We start from the raw sequence: 19,913 nt of genomic DNA, 5'->3' as shown, positions 1-19,913 counted from the left end.
AATCCTTTGTTTGTTTGTTTTGTTTCTTTGAATTCCTGCATGGCAAGAACATACATACAGGCACTGAGCAGGCAGCTTGCAGGAAGGAAGCAGATGAGTGGAAACTGCCTTTCCATGCAGAGCAGCACTGAAATCCATGGTACTTATTGCTACCTGCTGTAGCAGGTAAACCAGGAGAGTTTCTGCAGCCTAGGACTCTTATGTGGGGTTTAAACCGCTCCCAGAGTCAGCCTAGACTCTTCTGTGGGGTTTAAACCCCTCCCAGAGTCAGCCTAGGACTCTTATGTGGGGTTTAAATCCCTCCTAGAATCAGCCTAGGACTCTTCTGTGGGGTTTAAATCCCTCCCAGAGTCAGCCTAGGATTCTTCTGTGGGATTTAAACCCCTCCCAGAGTCAGCCTAGACTCTTCTGTGGGGTTTAAACCCCTCCCAGAGTTGGGCTAATAGATCTCACTCTGCTGTGTCACCTTGTGCTCAGAAAAGTGGTGATCAGTTCCCAGCAGCTTTTCCCTGTGAGGACAGATGCTGGAGTCTGGGTGTTTGTGGAACTTAGGGCTTGAGCAGAGGCAGAAGAGGGGGGAAGGCTCAGGTGCCATGATGCAGACATCCCCTGTCATACCACAGAGTTCCCCTCCTCCTCTGAGAAAGAAGGTGTTAAGGACTTGAGGTTTTTAGTTGCTTGGTTGGGTTTCATTAGTTCTGTTTAATTTTTTTTTGATGGAGATAGTTGCTTATGTTTATCTGACTTACTGAAGTTTGTTGCAAAATATTTTGTTTGCTAACAGAGTTTTTATCTGAATATTTATTGTCCAAATATTTCTGAAATTTTAGCAGCAACTAATGGAGCTTGTATGTTTTTGAACAATTCATTCCAGGTGCAGTAGGAGAAAAAAACCAAAATAGTAGAGTTCTGCTTTCAATTACATGAATAAAAGTAAGGTATCATTGGTATACTGTGGGGTTTTTGCTATACAATTTTCACTCATGGTATCTAAAGATCACAAAAGACAAAGCCCTTTCATTTAAGACAATTGCCTATGTCTGCTTTCTGTGTGTCATGAGAAATTTGTTCATTAGGTTTTAAATGGTGCTTGTCATTGGTTTCATTCTAAAACAGTGTTCTTGGTAGATTTTGCAATTCTTTCTCTTATTTCTTATAAAACTCTTACAAATTATTCTAAATACTCTCCTCATCATCCAGGTTAATGCTGTGGTTGTCAACTTGGTGATTTTTGCTATTTGCTATCTCTTTTTTTCTCAAACTTAGGTTCTAAGGAAAGAGAAAAAATGCAGTCTATATGTTTTGTTATTTCTGTTATGATAGCACCGGAGCTTGGTAACATCAGAGGATCAGAAAGCAAAAATTACATGGGGAGTTCTGCTCAGAACCATGCTGTAGTGCTGGATTGAAATCCAGCTCCAGCTGAATCATGAGGCAGCAGTGCCTCAAATAAGGGGAGATGATGATTTTTCCTCATCCCCTGCAATAACAGCAAAGTTATTAGGTAACTTAAACCTGATACCACAGTTAATACTTGGAAAAAGAAAAAAACACTTCAAGTAAAATAGACAGTTAAACATCATGTGTCCTCTATTCCCCCAATATTAACTTTGAGCTGTGTCCCAAAAGCTCCAGCTAGTAATGAGATTCTCCTGCAGAAGTGGGAGCTTTGATTTGCAAATGCCAGGAGTGATCTGTGGTGCTTGGGGCCCCTTCTCCTGCAACCTGCTGCTGATTTCAAAGGCAGGACTGCCAGCAGTTCCTGCAGGTGACTGTAGGCAGCTCAGGCTGCTGGGGAAAAGCAGCACAGATTGAATAAACTAATCTTCATTAGGAACACTCAGCAAGTGAAACAAGGGCTTAGAGAAGGGACCAGGAGACACGTGAAATGGAATTTGAGACTTTTATTTTCCAGGCTGCACAGAGCTCTGCTCTTTTTACATTAAATGAGCTAATTAGAAGTTAGGTATATGCAGTGGGAGAATAGGGAAGAGTAAAAGAGCTGAGATTTCACTTTGGTGCTCATTTCATATTATCTAAATGTAATGTTAGTATTCTGATTAATTTAAATACTTGATTGCACTTAGCTTGGTAAAGTGGTTAGGACTTCACTGTACTGGATGTGTTCCAACTGGGACAGTCTGTCAGGCTCCAAAAAGTTCTGTGATGATTTAGCTGGAAAAGAGAATGTGAAACTAGATTGTGTCACTAATGAGCCTTTTACTGTGGTTCAGTATTTGCATTTATGAGTACCTCAGGTGTTCTGGGCCATGGCTGGGGTTTGCTGCCATCACTGGCTTGAGGAAACTTTGGGGTGATGCCAGCTTGCAGCCCCTGGTTTTGGCAGGTAGGGTGCCCTTGCATGTCTCTGCACTTGTGCATCTCCAGCTGCTGCCAGGGCCCTGTGGGTGAGCACAGGGACATCACCTGTGCTTTTCTTCTGTTATGGGCCAAAAACAAACCCAGGGTCAGGCCCAAGTGGGCCTGGAGCTGTCTCTGCTTCTGATTGCTTTGCCTGTGGAACAAGATCCAGCATGATACACAATGGAGTTCTTCCATGGAAAAAGCAACATGTTAACTATTGAGTTGCTTAGGAGCAAGCAGTAGTTCATCTTTATACTGAGATAATCTGGGGATATTGCAAATTCTAGTCTTCCACAGCTCTTTTTCTGGGAAATGGGCAGATTTGCATACTTCCTAATTCCCTGCTCATTCCAAAAATAGTAATATTTTGTATTACTGTACACTTAATTTGAACTTTTATTTTGCTTACATAGTAATAAAATCAGTTTACATAATAATTCTCTTGTTCCCTTGACAGTCCTTATTGCTTAGCCCTGCTGGTTTTTGTTACCTTAGATGAACCATTAATTCGAATCCAATGTTCTTGGCAGGAGTACAGTCACAAATGACAGTGTCATACATCTGTGCTTACTGAGGGAGGAGTGTCTCAATCTTAAAATGTGATCAAATTTAGATGTGAACTCCAAATAAAGTCAGTCTTAGAAAACAATTTCAGATATAGTCTGGTGTTGCAATATACAGGAGAATAAATTCAAAATTTAATTTTCACAGAATATAACTGCAAATCTCTTTTTAGATGCCTCGGCATTAATATTTTCTAGATTATTCTGTACACTTTTGGGGGGCAAATTATCAGCTTATACTTTCTCTCTGTGCAGCACTGTGACAAGGGTCCTGCTCAGTGGCCAGGACTCCAGGATATAATGGTGATAGGAACAGGTACCCCCACAGCTGCTGTACCAGCACTCACATTTTCACTCTTCATTTCTTCTTACTGCAAAACAACACCATGGTCATTGTTGCAAACAAAGCTTGAGCTGTTCAGCTGTGAGATGTAGGGAAGGTTCCTCCTCACAAAGAAGGAAATCCATTAATGGCAGAAGAGCCTACTGATGGATGGCAGTGTGAGGTTGCCCTGTCGGGCTTTGGTCCCAAGAGAGTTTGACTTGATGAAAAATGGCAAGGCTTCTTTCAGACCTGTCATCTTCTGTTTGGGGATTGTGGTGTTTTGGTCATTAAAAAAGGTTCTCAGTTCATCCTACTTTTCATAAACAACCACAGCAGAGTGAGAGCTGTCAGCCCCTGGACCTGATGGGTGTGGTGGCCACCAAGGTGGTCATGAGTGCCCAGAGATCAGATGTCACTTGGGCAGCTGAAGCCATAGTCTGATATGTGTTTTAATCCAGCACTGTTCTCAAAAGAAGGGATTTTGTCATCCACTCAGTTTGGTCACTGGCCCCTTTCTGCTTATTTCCTGTGCCAGCTCATTTTTCCTTCAGGCTCACAGTAAATTGGGCTGGGGCTGTCCTCTGCTCAGTGTGAGTGTCCACATACAAGCCACAGCCAGAACCTGTCTCTCTGCAGCCATTTCACACATCTCCTGGTGAACACCCTGCTAGTCTCTGTTTAAAGGGACAAGCCCACCCACTGCTGTCCTGCTTGTTTTTCAGCTCTGAAAAGCTGAGCAATGTTATCCTTGCTTTGAAGGCCCGCTAGAGATGCTTTCATGGTAGGGATAGAGCTGCAGAATCCAAACACCTGGAGATGAAACCTAGAGCCACACAACCCAGGACTGAGACAGGATGGAGGGAAGAGCAAAAAGACTGAATTCCTTCCAAAGAAGTTAGAATTTTACTTTTGGGTGAGGAGCAATATTCAGGTGCCTTGGGAAGTCTCCCTGCATTGCTGAGAGACATTTCCAAATGGGTCTTGTTGCTGTTAGCTCCTTGGAGGAAGAACTAAATGCAGGATCAGACTGCTGGCAGTCTAGAGAAAATGCCTACCATTGCTTTAGCAGCTGTACAGAGGTAAATAAAGGGGGCTGCTGAGGCTTTATTGTCACACATGATGTTTAACACCATTTATTTTAAGTAAAGGCAAAAAAATATGGATGCTGTGCCAGGGCTGCCTTCAGAGGATGTTTGCGATTGTTTTCCTCGCTCTGCATTTGTCTTTCTAGCATCTGTCTTGGATTGACTGCCTTGGAAAAGGCATTTCCAAGCAGAATTGAGAAGTGTACTTAAAAGCCAAATCTGGGCTGTTTGTTGTAAAGTAGCCGATAGATAGTTGGCGAGGCACCAAAAGGTCCAGACACTAATCTAATTGTTTACAGCTCATGGAGAGATTAATCCACAAGATTGGATGCCCTCATTTCCTTTACACATTACAATGAATGTGTGAAATGCCAAACCCCAAAGGGCAGTGTGAGAGAAAAAAATGGCTCCATTTCAGTGCAGTTATTGTTTCAAGTTTAGAAATATATTGATTTTCTTTGAGTTTTGATAAGAGTACAAATTCAAAATGCCTTGCTTAATATTACAGTATTCTTGTTTCCTAGGCTCAGTAAAACAAAACCATGTTTTCTTATTTTGGTGTAATATATAGCACTCTGCAAAGTCCAAATCAAACATACAACATAAAACACATGGAACACACAGTCAAAATGTACAAACCTGTGTCCAAATGCCCAGGCTGGTCAGCTCTAGAAATCTTGGCTACTGTAAGATGCTGTACATCGGAACAGAATAAGCTCTGCAAAGGGAACAAAAGCAACCCCAGCCTTGCTTGGGTAACCAGTGGGGAGAAAGCAAGGGCTATGGAAGGGCTGCTGCAAAGCAGTATTTCTGTAAAATAGGCTTTCTCTGAACTGAAAGTGGAGCTCAGGAGCAAACAGTACTGCAGGGCTGTGTCCCCTGTGAAGAGGGAATGATTCAGTAAGATGAGAACATGGGTAACATGCAGGTGTGCTCCAGCCTCCCTCCATCCCCCTGGCAGAGCCACGGGAGCTGGGCTGTGCCAGGACAGGGTGCCCCACACCGAGGGTGGTGCTGGGCTGGGTTTGTCTGGGAGAAAGGGGAAGTTTCATCCTCGTGGCACCAGTCATGCTGGGAGTGATGCTGACACCAGCTGCCCCTCCTGCCAGCAAGAGAAAGCACCGTGGCTTTGGGCAGAAGCAAGACTCAGGAAAGCTGTGTGGAAACCAGGTGAACAATGCTGTGGTCTCACAGATGTGTTAACCTCTGATGTGCTGGCTAAAGCAGAGAAGGTTTCTTGAGCAGAGTGTGAGTGCAGGATTGCAAACTGCTGGGCCTGTGAGCTGTTCACGGGTCATTACAGTAGTTTCTTGGGGAAATTTTGCTACCATTGCACAGAATTTTCAAAAAGCCAATGGGATTGAGATATGTTTATCCTGATATTGCAGTACCTGGCACATTTGAGGGGGAAGAAAATTAATACCCAGAACTAGTCTTTGCACTGTTTCTAATTCCTTGACTAAGCACGTCCTCATATATCATTTTATTTTACCAGCTTTTGGGAAGGAGAGAATATTTTGCTAGTTCGGACTTGTTTTGACTTAACTTTTAATAATACTAATCAGCACCATGTTGCCTGAAAGTCTGAATCTGACAAAAGTTTAGTTTAAATGGGCTGCTTTTATGAGGTCATGTGTAGACTCATTGCTCCTGAATCAAGATCATAAATGTGTAATTTAAATAACATTTGGTGAGAATAAGTATTTACATATCCTTGGAGAAATTGTTCTCTGCTGCATAGTTCAGCTGTTTCAGGCATGACGTGGCAGGGGTATTTCAAGATTTGCATGTCACTTACAATACCATACTTTGCAAGGGAGGGTAGGGCAAGGAATAGTGTAGATGATTATTTTGGCTTTGTAGTGCAGTATTTCTCCCAAGGAAGAGAGTAACTATCACTAAAGGACACAAAATGAAACTACACACACACTGGAACCTCCAAGGTAAAAAGACTGGAAGTTTATTTTGTGACTCAAACATTTATAGACTTTCAAAAGTGACAGTGGATTGGAGGATGAAAGTGCCACCTCTCCAATGACACTGGACAAACCAACAGTCCATCAAATTTCTCCTCCTCCAGAAAAGAATGTAAAACAATAATTATTTACATAAAAGTGCGTGAGAAACTTCATCACAAGAATGTAAACATCAGAAGGTTTAGAAGAACTTAGGAGAACAGGGCGACAAGTAACAGTACCAAGCATGTCCAAAGCCAAGATTTCTGTGGTGCAAAAAACAGTTGGGGCGTTGAGTTGAAAACTGCTCATCACTCTGTGTGAAAGCTAAAGGCTGATGGGAGGGAGGTAATTGCATAGCTAAGTTTCAGTCATTTGTGATTATTTTTTATATTTTGTGTGTCTTATGGAGCAGTCAGCACAGGAGGGCTTGCTGTAAGGTGCTCCGTGTGTGGTGTCTGTGAGAGCGGGTTATAGTATTTGCAAGGGGAGAGAATGATGCATCTGACTCCGTCTTATCAGAAGGCTAATTAATTACTTTATTATACTGTATATTTCTATATTATATTACATTACATCTAAACTGAGACAACTGCACAGCATCTCATGACTGTCAGCCAACAGTCCCGACACACACACCCACAGAGCTGGCCCTGACAGGCCAAGGAACTGAAACACCATCACTGGGTAAACAATCTCCATGCTGCATTCTACTTCAGCATAACACAGGCACAGCAAATGAGATAAGAATTGTTTTGATCCCAGCAATATTCTTGGGACAGTTACCTTGCTTTTCTGTGTGAGGAGAAAGGTGATCCCAGCGGGTGTGTGTCGTGCAGGGCGTGGAGCGCGCGGCGGAGCCGGGGCTGCGCAGCCTGCGCACGGCGCGCCGCCTGCAGCCGGGCATGGTGCTCACCATCGAGCCGGGCATCTACTTCATCCAGCCCCTCCTGGAACAGGCCCTGCACGACCCTGCCCAGGCCTGCTTCATCAACAGCGACGTCCTGCAGCGCTTCAGGACATTCGGTGGGGTGAGTAGTTCTCAGCAGATGGTTTCATTAATTGGTTTTCTCTTTGTTTGTCCTTACTGTGTATCTGAGGAGAAGTCTTTTGGGACTTCTTACAATTCCCAAAAGTCTTACAGCTTTTGGGAGTTGTAATTTACTGCTTGAAGCAGCACCTTGAGTCATTTTTGGACCATTTGACTCTGCAGACAAACTGGGGGGTTTTATTCTAATTTTTAATGTGTTTTTTTTTACTAGTGATTAATGATAGACCCTATTTTCCCATTGACTGAAATATTCTCTTTCAGCACCATAACAGTGGCTTGCCAGGTAAGTGTTTTGTCTAATGTGTGAAACATGTATGAAACATGTCATGAAATATGAGACTGAGTTCTGTAGTCCAGTGTTGGCTTCCTTGACAGCAGCACAGTCCAGTGCTTCCTGCTGGGGCAGAAGAGCCTGATGCAGTTTAGGTTGGGGAGGCAGTAGATGGAAAGAGCAATAATTGCTCTTACAGGATTATTGACAGAATGGCATGAAACTTGTGCCTTGGGGGAGCCTTCCCTGTTTCCAGAAGAATGGCTGATGGGGTTCCAGAGCCCCAGTGCCCCGTGTGCCAGGCTCAGGCAGCAGTGTGCACAGGAGGATTGGCCACAGGAGGTAGAGGTGATCTGGGCAATCATTCCATGCAGCAGCTGCTGGGCAAATGGAGGGGCCTTGGTTGTGCGTGCTGTCCAGGGCACGTTTCCCATTCAAAGCCACCACCCTCACAGAGCATTCAGCAGTTGCAGTGCTTCCAGTGGGCTTTTATTTCAGCAGGGCAAGCATTTGTAGGGTGCCACATTGTTCCTGCACAGAGCAGATAGAGCAGGCAGCTGCTGTGCCCCCTCCTCCCCGTGGCTCTTCTGCCAAGTCTCAGTACAGCGAGCAGTCCCTGCAGTGGCGGTGATTTTCTGGTAGGAAAAATCCCTCATTAGGAATTGTCTGCTGCTGCCATTGACTGATTTATCACTGTACCCCAGCCCTGAGAGGGTGATTACTGTAGCACTTTGGTCTGAGCTGCCTTGGAACCACCAGCCCTGACAGAAAAGTTGTGTGTCCTATCCCCAGTCATGTGAGCCAACCAGGCTCGAGGGCAGCCACCCATGGTGTGGGTGCAGCCTGGTTAAGAGACCCAGGACTTTACCCTTGCTGATATTTAATTCACTGCTGAGGTCTGGGACATTATCTGTCTCTGTGTTTTTTCTTTATCAAGATTTGCCAGCCAGACAGCTGAGGTACTGGTGAACAAATTCTGCATTTTCTAACTGTGAGCACATTCTGTGTGACAGCACACACTGAAATGTATTTTAAAAGAACACTCTAGTGTGCTTGTGTACCTTCACACTGCAATGGAAACAGGTTTAACTGTCTCCATTTTCTGTGTAAACACGCTCTGTGGGAGTTTTTCAGCAATTGAATTGATTCCTGGTGAGCTTTCCCTGAAATATCTCAGCAAAGCCCACATTTTTCCCAAATGGCTGTGAATGCCCACTCCATTTCTGCAGCCTGAGGTGTGCCTGTGGCTCACCTTCTGCCTGTGGTTGCACACAAGAGGAGTGACAGCCTGGGATCTCTACCTTGGTAATAAGTTGCTGGATCAGGCACTTTTGTTCCAGAGATTTCAAGCAAACTTTGTTCCCTCATTTTTGTTTAGCTTCCTGTAATGATGACTTGTAAGGAGAGCTAGCCAACAAACTTTGCTAAAAGAAGGGGCAGCCCAAAAACGATTGAGCAAAAATCTTAGTCTCTGATCCCCCTGTGAACAATACATTTTACTTAGAGAGAAAAAAATAATAATACACACATACCCTGAGCCAGATGTTGTCACTTGATTTTGTCCAGGAGAAGAATGAAAATAAAATCTAAGACTGGAATACATCGGAATATTTCTGAATTCTTCACAAAAGCTGAATTATAGAGCAATCAAAATAAGTTTTTCCATCTTTACCATTCTGACTTGATTCTGCATAAAAAGAAGATGCAATTTGTGCTGTGTAGAGTGCTCAGTTATGAACAAAATGTTTCATTCTAGTTTATCCAGAGTGAGTGAGTATTTCTCAGAAAAGCATGCCAGAAAACTTTCTTTCTATGGGATTAAAAAAGATATTTTTAAATCTTTTTTTAAAAAGCCCAGGTTTTTTACTGACAAATATTAATTGGGGCTAGTATTGGTGTCAGTTGTAGCTGAAGAGTTCACTACAGCCAGTCCAATCTTCCTTTAAGAGTAAAAGTAAAACACATTCTACAAAAGGAAATAAGTTGTTCACTTCTCTCTGCAGAGCTCAGCACAAATTAAAATGTTCTTAATTTGGTTTAGTATAATTCACTTCAAAAATGAACTAACATTCACTGAAGTAACACCACTGGAATTCTAAGTAAGTCTGTCTGCACAGGGAATTTGTGGATTTTTCATAAATTCACCTTGAATTCATGTCTTTTTTGGGCTAATTTTCTTGACTGTGCCAAATCTCTTCATTGAGAAGCAAAGCTCTTGTAGTGTGCCAGGAAGGGCAAGCCTGTAGCCATTTACTGTAATTTGTGCTGGCAGGAGTTAGCCATGAGGAGATTGTGGAAGCTGCAGGAGCAGGGAAGAGGCAGTGTGAGGTGTCCATGCACTGCTGGGGCAGGTCCATCAGCAGCCCTTCCCTCACACCCACCTTCCTGCTCACCTCAGCTCTGGGGCTGTCCCTGCTGCTCAGGTACCTCCATCACACCCTTCCTGCTCACCTCAGCTCTGGGGCTGTCCCTGCTGCTCAGGTACCTCCATCACACCCTTCCTGCTCACCTCAGCTCTGGGGCTGTCCCTGCTGCTCAGGTACCTCCATCACACCCTTCCTGCTCACCTCAGCTCTGGGGCTGTCCCTGCTGCTCAGGTACCTCCATCACACCCTTCCTGCTCACCTCAGCTCTGGGGCTGTCCCTGCTGCTCAGGTACCTCCATCACACCCTTCCTGCTCACCTCAGCTCTGGGGCTGTCCCTGCTGCTCAGGTGCCTCCATCACACCCACCTTCCTGCTCACCTCAGCTCTGGGGCTGTCCCTGCTGCTCAGGTACCTCCATCACACCCTTCCTGCTCACCTCAGCTCTGGGGCTGTCCCTGCTGCTCAGGTGCCTCCATCACACCCACCTTCGTGCTCACCTCAGCCTTTGGGGCTGTCCCTGCTGCTCAGGGACCTCCGAGCTGGGGCTTTTTACCTCCTCTGGGTCAAGGACAGGGGGGAAGCAAGCAGTGCCCAGGGGATGTTGCCTGTCTGAAGCCCTACACTCTTTACTTGACAGCTGTTGGGTTCAGTCCTTCACAAACGTCCTTGGCCAATTTTGGGACGTTTCAGTCACATGTACTTCAGTTCTCCATCTGCAAAACCAAGGTCCAGTTTACCGAGGTCATAACTCCTGTGGGACAAGGGCTGCTGCTGCATCTGGCACGGTGCCTGGCCCAGGGCACCTTTGCTCTGCCTGGACTCTGCCCCACAGGCTCCTGAATAAACACAGATGTGCAAATACAGGGATGTGCATACAGTTGTATGTATTGCTCAGGAAAAGCAGCTGAATCCTCGGGGAAGGGGAAATGCTGACTCCAAATGCTGCCCTTTAGGGTTTGACATTTCCATTCTTCATAAGCTGATTACTGATTCATGCAGTTCATATGATGTTTTCTCAAAGACACAGTAAAGCCATTCAGTCTTTCTTTGGCCTTACACATTCAGTCTCTGTTCAGGCTTTATTTTCCCTAGGATTTGTAGAACTAGCACTAGACTTAATATCTGAAAACTATGCAACTTAGAGAAAATGTTGAAAGACAGATGGGTAGTAAATGCATTACTTTCTTTCATTTACAAATTTTTCTCATTTAAAAATTAAACAGATTTACAAAGCCCAGGAACTTGAAAATCTGCTAATATTACAATAAGTTTCAAAACAGCAGTAGCTCCCTTACTCAAAATAAATGCTAAACCAAATAAAGAGCAAGATATAAAACTGCTTCTACCTTTGGTTCAGAGAGCCATAAACTTGTCTCTGTCCTGATTTTTATTTTTCAGAAGATTAAGCTCTGTTTCTGAGTTAATGGTGAATTTGTATTGTGAAATGAAATTGTTTACTAGCCAATAAACATTATGCTCATCTACTTTTTAACACTGCTTATTGTATCACAGTAGTAGTGCTACACAGCATTTCTTCAAAAGTTTTCATAGGAAAGCAGTTGTCACAATGTACATACTTCCTTTAAAAGTTCTCCTAAGGGAAGTGATAGGCATAGACAACCCAAAAACTACTGCTAGGTGCTTATAAAACTTCTTTAGCCCTTTTATCTAATTAACATAATTAGGTTAAAGTAAGACCAGCTGTTTCTAACCTCTGTTTAGCTTGTAGTTTAATGCTTCTTTTTGAGCCTGGATGAACGGACTGGGCACCTGAGGCCTTTCTTCCATCTGTATCAGTTAATCTGATAAAATACACGGCCTCACCCTACTGATATTGATCCTCTTCTATAAACATGTGAACATTTAAATGTGGACATTTAAAATAAAGGTTCTCTTGACATGAGGGCTTGGTTGTGAAGGAAACCTGCTTGTGCCAAGAAGACTACAGTATGGGATGAGATTCCCTGGGCACAGAGCCTGCGGGCCTGTACAGCAAACACCTTGGCACAGGCACTGTGTGGAACAGCAGCAAGGTGCCTTCCCCAGCCCTGCAGCCTGGCTTTGATGCAGCAGCTCTGTTTCCTACCCAGTCCCTCTGAGCAGAAGTCAAACTCGGGTCAGGATAAGTTTGCTCTGTTAAAAATGATTGGGAAGTCAATGGCCGAGTTGAAATAAGTTCCCTTGGTTGCACAGCTGCCTCTGTAGGACACCAGCTGTAGGAACAGACCCATGGATCCTCCAGCCAGATGTGTGCTTGTCTGCTTTGGATGGTCCCACCTGTGGCCATGTCCTGTCATCATTTCCAGGCTAGTGTCCCACTCTAAGGTCTTGCAGTGATAGTGTTGCTGCTTTCCACAGCCATAATCAAACAAATGATCAATAGGTTTTAAAAAAAAGGGGAGCATTTCATCAGTTGCCTTTTTTGACATCTGGGATCTGTCATCATGCAAATCTGGATTATTTAATTGGCCAAAAGAGTTTCTTGATTGTCAAAAGCCTCGTATATATATTATCATCCAAAAGAAATTAGTAAGAGCTTCAACCCTGTTTCCCTTGGAAGGTAACACAGGAGGCTCTGGGGAGCATGACTGTATTAGTAAGTCAGGACAAAGTGCGAGGCTGCACAGAGCTGACAGCAGCCCTGGTATTTAACTCCTGTGCTGTCCTTGGCTGTGCCCCCAGGCTCTGCTTTGGGACAGAGTTGGGACCATTGAGTGGAGCCACATGATGGCCTGTTGCTGGTGTTAGGCAGTTGTGCAATCAGGTCTAGCTAGACAGATCATGCCACTACCCTTGATAAGAAAAAGGCATTTTTGGATCAGTCCTGGCATTGCTGGCCACTGCATCTTTACAGGAGTGGTTTTTTGAAGTCTGCCACTTCACACCAAGAAAGTAAAGCCTCCCCTAGGATTTTGCTGAGCACCCTGAAAGCTGGGGGTGCAGTGAGCCTCACACTTCAGTGCCCAACTCCAAACCACTCTGTAGCCCTGAAACAAGCAGTACTAATGAACAAAGAGCCTGCAAACAGGGACAGCTCTGAGAGCAAGTTTCATAACCACTGTCCCCCTCTGGGAAAGGCAGTCCCAAACCAGTCAGCCTTGCCAGAGAGATCCAGCATCTTTTGTCCATTTGGACAGAAGACAAGACCAAATGACAGGCTCTCCTGTGGGGAAGGTTTTGCAGGTCCTCTGAAGCTGCTTCTTGCTGCCGCTGAGTTTAAACTCAGGGGGAAGCATGGAGGGTGTGAAGGAAAAGAGCAAATGAAACCATTTCCTTTCCCAGAGAGCCTATTCCTCTGCACTCATATTGTTTTAGGCAAAGGTAAAATTATGCACTGAAAATGGGAAATCTGACTTCTCTCTTGTGGCAAGCATCCATTTCAGGTGAGATTCATCCAGTAGAGGAAGGATTAGATTCTGGGGAAAGAAGAGGCATGTTCCTAGGGAGTGGTGGGTGGTCCCAGGGACCAGGGGTTCTGTGTGCCTCCATCCACATCCCAAAGACCATTTGAAGGTGCTGATGCTGAGCAGGCTGATGTGACAGTACTGGCTCTCCCACTTTTCACAGCAAATCACAGCTGTACTGTGACACAGATTGTGTGATCTCTCAACAGTTGTATGATCTCCTAACAATACTCCTCCTATACAAGGAGTCACGAGGCATGGCCCTCATCCTCCTCCCTCTGGTCACTCTCAGTTCCCTGCTTTTGGCAGCTCCAGCCCCTGTGTGCTCTCCTTTTTCAGGATGTCTCACTTGTCACCTCCACCAGGATCTCCCTACCTGGGCCCCTTAGCCAGTCTCAGTTCTCTTTGTCCATTATTTGTCAGTCCTGTCTCACTTCACTGTACCTTCCTTTCCCTGGTCCTTGCATGACTCTCACCTACTTCCCAGCTCCTTCCCCATCCTGATTTTCTCTTGTGGCCTAGATAGAGAACAGCAGACAGACACCTTGCCCCACTTGTTCTTCCCCACTGTAGTCTAGCTTTCATCTGCTCTGCTTTTAAGTCAGTCCATCCTCCCAAAGAGTGCAGAGGTATTGTGAAGTCATGAAACACTGAACTGGAAAGCACAAAGCACTTTTCTTGGTTTTTTACTAACATTACTGGTTAAGAGGCTGAATTGTGGCTGATATGTCGCTGTAGCTGGGGAATTTCAGCTCAAGCAGGTGGAGGTTTGTGGAGCTGGCAGTACTTGGGAAAAGGCTCTCTCTGTAGGCAGAGCCAGTTCTAGCTTTGTCTGGCCTCCTTCTGCTCTCAGACCTACTTTTGCACTGACATTTTTACTTTCCACATCATCACTGTGTCCCGCTCCATTTACACTGGCTGGGCTTGCCAATGTGATGCTTTGGCTTTTGCCACCTTCCCAGGTCTGTCCCTCCTGCTGAATCCTTGGGTTGTGTTTTGCTCAGCAGTCAAATTTGAAGCAGTGAATCCAAAAGCCCATCCTGATAAATTCTGTTCGAGTGCAGAGTCACTGCATGTGTTGCTGATCTCTTCTGCAGCAAGGCACCAGCCTTTCAGGCACACCGAGCACGCAGAGCCTCACAGCTTTCAAATTTACAGCTGTCCAAAACAAATGTGTAAACTCAATGGAGTTTGTTTATTTAATTCTGCTTTATAATACACTTAACTTGATACCAAGTAAAAGAAATAATCTGGCAAAGACATCATTAAACAGTTTAATAAGGACTGGATGACTCATTTTGTTTGAACAAATGGATTATTTTGCAATCAGAAGTACAAATGTTAACCAGCTTTATTTTTAGTTGAAAATGTCAAGAGGTCAGAAACAATTAAAGCAATTGTAAGGTGGGAGTACCCAGGGTTTGTGTTCTTTTGGATTTGCACCTTACTAAAATTGCTTTTATTGCAGCTTAGCAACTTAGCAACATTTTTCTGATAAGATAATGGGAATGACTGTGTAGGCACATTTACTGGTAAGAAGAGATTAGAGACAAATAGAAATGGAGCACACTTTTCATTTTAATAGCAAGAGCTGAAAAACTGAGAGGATCTGCTTTTTCCTTCCATTATTTGAAATTTAGTGATTGTATTTTAAAAGAAATGACTGATCTGCTTAGGGCGTTCTCATCAGCTCAAAATTCAATGTTTGGAATATCAGCCACAAGCTATTTAATGTTCAAAGTTTTGCTTTAAAAGTTTATTGTGTTAAGAGAAAAGTTTTAAGAGCAAAGAGAAGCTACCTGAATTCAGCTCAGAAACAGGAGAGCTTTGAGAGCAGACACTGTGGGCATCAGGAGGCACTGTCCCCAGCAAGGCATGTGCTAAGAAGGCTGGAGGCAAATCCAGGGAAGAATGTTCTTTTTACTGCTCCTGCTGGCAGGGGGCTGAGATTTACTGGCCCCATGGAATGACACAGCATGAACCCACTATTGCAGCACCTTGCTCAGACTGTCCTTGATGTACCCACTGCAGCAGAGGCACCTGAGGGGCACCACCACACCGGGGTCACCCCCAAGCCAGGGTGGCAGGGGCCAGCGGCCCAAGGGCAACCAGAGCCTGCCAAGCCCCGTGCCAAGGTGCTGGTGGTGACAATTCTGTGCTTGCAGTGGGATCTCTGCCTGGGCTGCAGCAGCACCTTGTGCCCTCCCTGCTGCTGCTGCTGCCTGAGGTGCTCCTCATGCCATCTGACCACCTTGGTGACCGTGTGCTCCCTGTGCAGGTGCGGATCGAGGACGACATCGTGGTGACAGCCACCGGCATGGAGCTGCTCACCTGTGTCCCGCGGACTGTGGAGGAAATTGAGGCTTTCATGGCAGAAGGCCAGAGCAGTGCCAAATCATTTGGCTGCCTCTCCAGCCAAAAGCAGTAAATTCAGGGTGATACTTATTGCCTCAGCTAATCAGTCATCATTCTGATTTAATGCTGCAGCATATAAAATGAAATGTATCCAATTCTTAATAGCAAGAAAATCAGCAGTTTACGTGACCAAGTGGCAGCCAAATAACCCTGCTGCCTTATCAGTGGGGCTTATACTTCTGTCAGATCTCAACTCAGATGTATCTTGCAATTAAATCTGAATTTTGATGATTGGGACTCTAAAACACCAAATGGATTATCTGAAAGCTATGAACAATTGTAACACTCTTAGTTCCTTTTTTAAACTTCATCACAAGTACTGTGAAAAACAGAAATAAAAATCAGTTGTTCTCAGTGGACATAATGATATTTTTCTTATGGATCTGTATCCATGTACTGAGCAGAAACAAATTTTTATTAAAATTCACCTTGGCATCAATTGTGTTCACAACTTTGTGGTCATTTTACTTTTCTGCTGCAGTTCCTGCTTCTTTATCTGACCCTACTACCAATTGTGCCTTGCATACTTTGACCCTTTGCTAGCCAGAGTTCTGTGCTCTGGATAGTGGCTGTACTGATCCTTCAAACAATCCCCATGCTCATTAGATTTGTTCATCTATTTGTTCCTTAAAAACACAGAATGCTGTGGTGTTCTTGACCCTTAAAAGCTGAAAGAAGGGAATAACTTTGCTGCAGGGCTCGTGGTCATTCAGCAGCATATGCTGTGCAGCATATAGAGTTATTTTTAACTGTTCAGTGTTAGACAGCTCAGAATGAAATAATGTAAATCTGACTCACCTGGGGGGCTTGGGTGGTGTCAGGAACCACTGCCACTGCCTTGCTGCCTGCCCCCCAGTATGGTATTGCAAGGAACACTTGATAAGGGGAGAGAATGATGCATCTGACTCCATCTTATCAGAAGGCTAATTAATTACTTTATTATACTATATTATTACATTATATTACATGACATCTAAACTGAATCTGCCAAGCACTCAACTGCACTCCACTGCACAGCACCCGTGACTATCAGCCCACACACACACACACACCTGGCCTTGACAGGCCAAGGAACCAAAACCCCATCACTCTGGGTAAACAATCTCCATCTTGCATTCTACTTTGGCACTACACAGGCACAGCAAAGGATAAGAATTGTTTTTCCTTTCTCTGAGGTTCAGAGAATGTGAAACCCAGAAATATTCTTGGGAAGAATTGTGCCTTGCTTTTTTCTGTGAAGAGAAATGTGGTGACACCCCAGCACTGGATTTAGGCCTGAAATCATTTCCTCAAAAATCCTCATATACATTGCTCCAGGAGAACTCCTTTTGCTAAGCAGGTTAGTCTGTGTGACAAGAACCTGCCCTTTATTCCCAACAGCCATTGCTCTGTAGGAAACTTCATGTGGGAGGCCAAAGAAACAAGAAACAATCCAGAGGACTTCATTCATGCCATTCAATTAATAAATAAGCCGATTTACATTTTTCAGAGGTTTCTTGACGTTGGTCTACAAGAGGCAAGTGCAGGAATTGCTGCACTTCTTGACTGTGAAGGGAAACAGTTTTTTCAGGACGGGAGGCTGTGGGATCAGGACCTTGTGTGTGCTGCTGCGTTGATGTTCCTGCTGTGGTGACCGGAATCTTCCACCTCGGAGTTTTATTTCCTGCACAAGGACATCAGGCTTTGCTTTGGTAGCCTTGCAGGTATCACAGAGGCTACACTGGCACTGCTCTGAACTGATCTGCCCCAAAGCCCGGGTTTTTTCAGTGCAAAGCAGCGCTCGGGCCCAGCGCCGTTCCCTCCCGGCCAAGAGCTGCTGAGGCGGGAGCCGAACGCGCCCGGGGTTGGCTCGCTGCTGTGGGCACCGAACCCTGCTGCCGCCGGGGCTCGGCAGCTTCGCTGCTTTACAGTGACATGCACGGATTGGGAAAGGAGCTCTGGAGCTGTTTCAGGTCAGCCGTCAGCCCGGAGCGGTCGGGAGGCCGTCCCCGCTGGGTGCCGGGCCCGGCCGCAGAACAGGTCGGGCGGGCCGGGCCCTGAGGCGGCAGAACCGGTTGAGCCCTGGGCGCGGCCGCCCCGCTCCGCCGGGATGGGGCACCCTCCCCCGGCCTTCATCATCCGCCCCGCGGACCCGGGGATGGCAATCTCATCCTTCCTTCCACGAGATTGTCCTGTAATTATGATCATTTCTATCCACTTAAGCAAAAAGTGAATTAGACCTTTTTTTCCTAAATTGGGCAGGGGAGGGGGAACAAACCTTTTTTAAAAAGGCAAAGTGATATTTAATACTTTAAAAAGTGGTGTTTAATAATTTTAAGTGTATTAATGGGGTGAAAGTACAGGTTATGGCAATTTTTCTTTTTGACTACATCAAGATATTTTATATTCTGTCGTGTTTTCCCAAATGCCTTTTCCCCGTGGCACAAACAGACCTGAATAGCATTGGCACCAAAGTAACAGAATGTGTCTTATGCCTAGCAAATTGGGTGTTTAGAAACATCTGAGCACTTCTGAAATGATACATGTGAATTGTTCCAGCAAATTGCTGGAGCTCCCTGGGGTTGGGTGCACTCTGAATTTACCTGCCCATCACCCTGCTGCAGCTACAGGGGTTGCTCAAGGAGTGCAGCCTCCCAGTGCTCTGGGGGCTGGAGCACACCCCTTCCCCTGGGGGACAGTGAGAACATGGGAATCAGGTGTCTGGTGAAATGTGCTGTAACTCCTTGTGTACTGACAGGCACTGGATTCTGCCATGGACTGGAGTTAAGAAGAATGAGTCAAAAGGAAAATCTTAACTTTTATAGGTGCACAGTGACATTTTTGTGCCCTGCAGCAGAGGGTGAGATGGAGGTGCTCTGCTGCCACACAGACTGGGCTGCTTCACCTTGGGGGAAATGGCCCTTGCTCCTTGGAGCTGCTTTGGCAGGGGGGCTTGGAATAAGCCTGAGCCCTTTCTTGCAGCCTCTCACTGGAGCACGTTTAAAACATGGATTTGTTACAATCACGAGTGAGGTGCTGCACAGAGCCATTGCTCCTCCGGGGCCTTGTCCTCCCGGGCTGCCAGCCGAGGACAAGGATCATTGTCCCGGTGCCAGTCGAGGACAGGGATCCTTGTTCCAGTGTCAGCCAAGGCCAGGGATCCTTGTCCTGCTGTCCCCAAGGCCAGGGTCACTGTCCCCAAGGCCAGGGTGGCTGTCCCACTGTCCCCAAGGCTGGGGTGGCTGTCCCCAAGGGCAGGGTGGCTGTCCTGCTGTCCCTGTGTGTGCCCGGCGGGGACAAGGCCAAGGTGCCGTGCGGAGGCTGCGCCGCCATTCCGGTCACTCCTGGCCCTGGCCCTGTGCCGGTCACTCCTGTCCCTATGCCTGTGCTCTGGTCACTCCTGTCCCTATGCCTGTGTTCTGGTCACTCCTGGCCCTATGCCTGTGTTCTGGTCACTCCTGGCCCTGTCCCTGTGCTCTGGTCACTCCTGTCCCTGGCCCTGTGCTCTGGTTACTCCTGGCCCTGTATTCCGGTCATTCCTGGCCCTAGCCCTGTCAGGCTCTGAGCGCTTTGGCCATCGCCCTCTGCCACACACTGTTGTCATTGTTGGTGTCACTGTCACTGATTGTTTTCTCATCTGGTTGCTGTTAAATTGTAAATTGTTCCAGTAACAGTAAATTGTTATCTCAGCCCCTAATCTGCATTTCATCTCTCTCACCTGAGGGCTGAGGGACAGGAGTGGCTGCGTGGGGTTTATTTGCAGTTGGGCTTAAACCACATCAGTAAAAAAAAACAGTGCAGAGGCTGATAAACCAGAAATTTCATTTTCCAAACTAATTACTTTCCTAACTCAGTGGTTTGTTTTAAACGTGAAGGAAATGGGATCAGAGCTGTCAGGACCAACAGGTGGAAAAGTCACCAGTGAGAGCTTCGGAAAGAGGATCACCACCACTCACGAGAGATCTAAGAAATCATTTCCACCAAAATCACAGCCAGGATTTGCAGCCCCTTTTCAGACTGGCAGAGGAGGACCCCCACCAGCCTGGCAAACCAGCTTCAGGACAGTGGGGCCACACAGTCCCAGTGCAGGTCAGAGATGCAGGGAACACATCGGCCTGGCCTTCCCACCAGGGGA

At 45.7% G+C, this 19,913-nt stretch overlaps 1 protein-coding gene across 1 annotated transcript in view; it reads left to right on the top strand.

Annotated features, from left to right (window-relative positions):
- Positions 1–16,232, top strand: part of PEPD (peptidase D) — a 143,185-nt gene extending 126,953 nt beyond the window's left edge. Inside the window, exons 14-15 of the mRNA XM_084214878.1 lie at positions 7,132–7,323; positions 15,663–16,232. Coding sequence (XP_084071004.1) covers positions 7,132–7,323; positions 15,663–15,812 — 342 coding nt within the window. The 3' untranslated portion in view covers positions 15,813–16,232. The remainder of the gene's footprint in view (positions 1–7,131; positions 7,324–15,662) is intronic.
- The last annotated feature ends 3,681 nt before the right edge of the window (positions 16,233–19,913 follow it).

The sequence above is a fragment of the Fringilla coelebs genome (genome assembly GCF_963513975.1).
Source record: "Fringilla coelebs genome assembly, chromosome: 14".
NCBI lineage: Eukaryota > Metazoa > Chordata > Aves > Passeriformes > Fringillidae > Fringilla > Fringilla coelebs.
The sequence above is the reverse complement of the archived record's forward strand: the minus strand, read 5'-3'. Positions and strand labels throughout refer to the sequence as shown.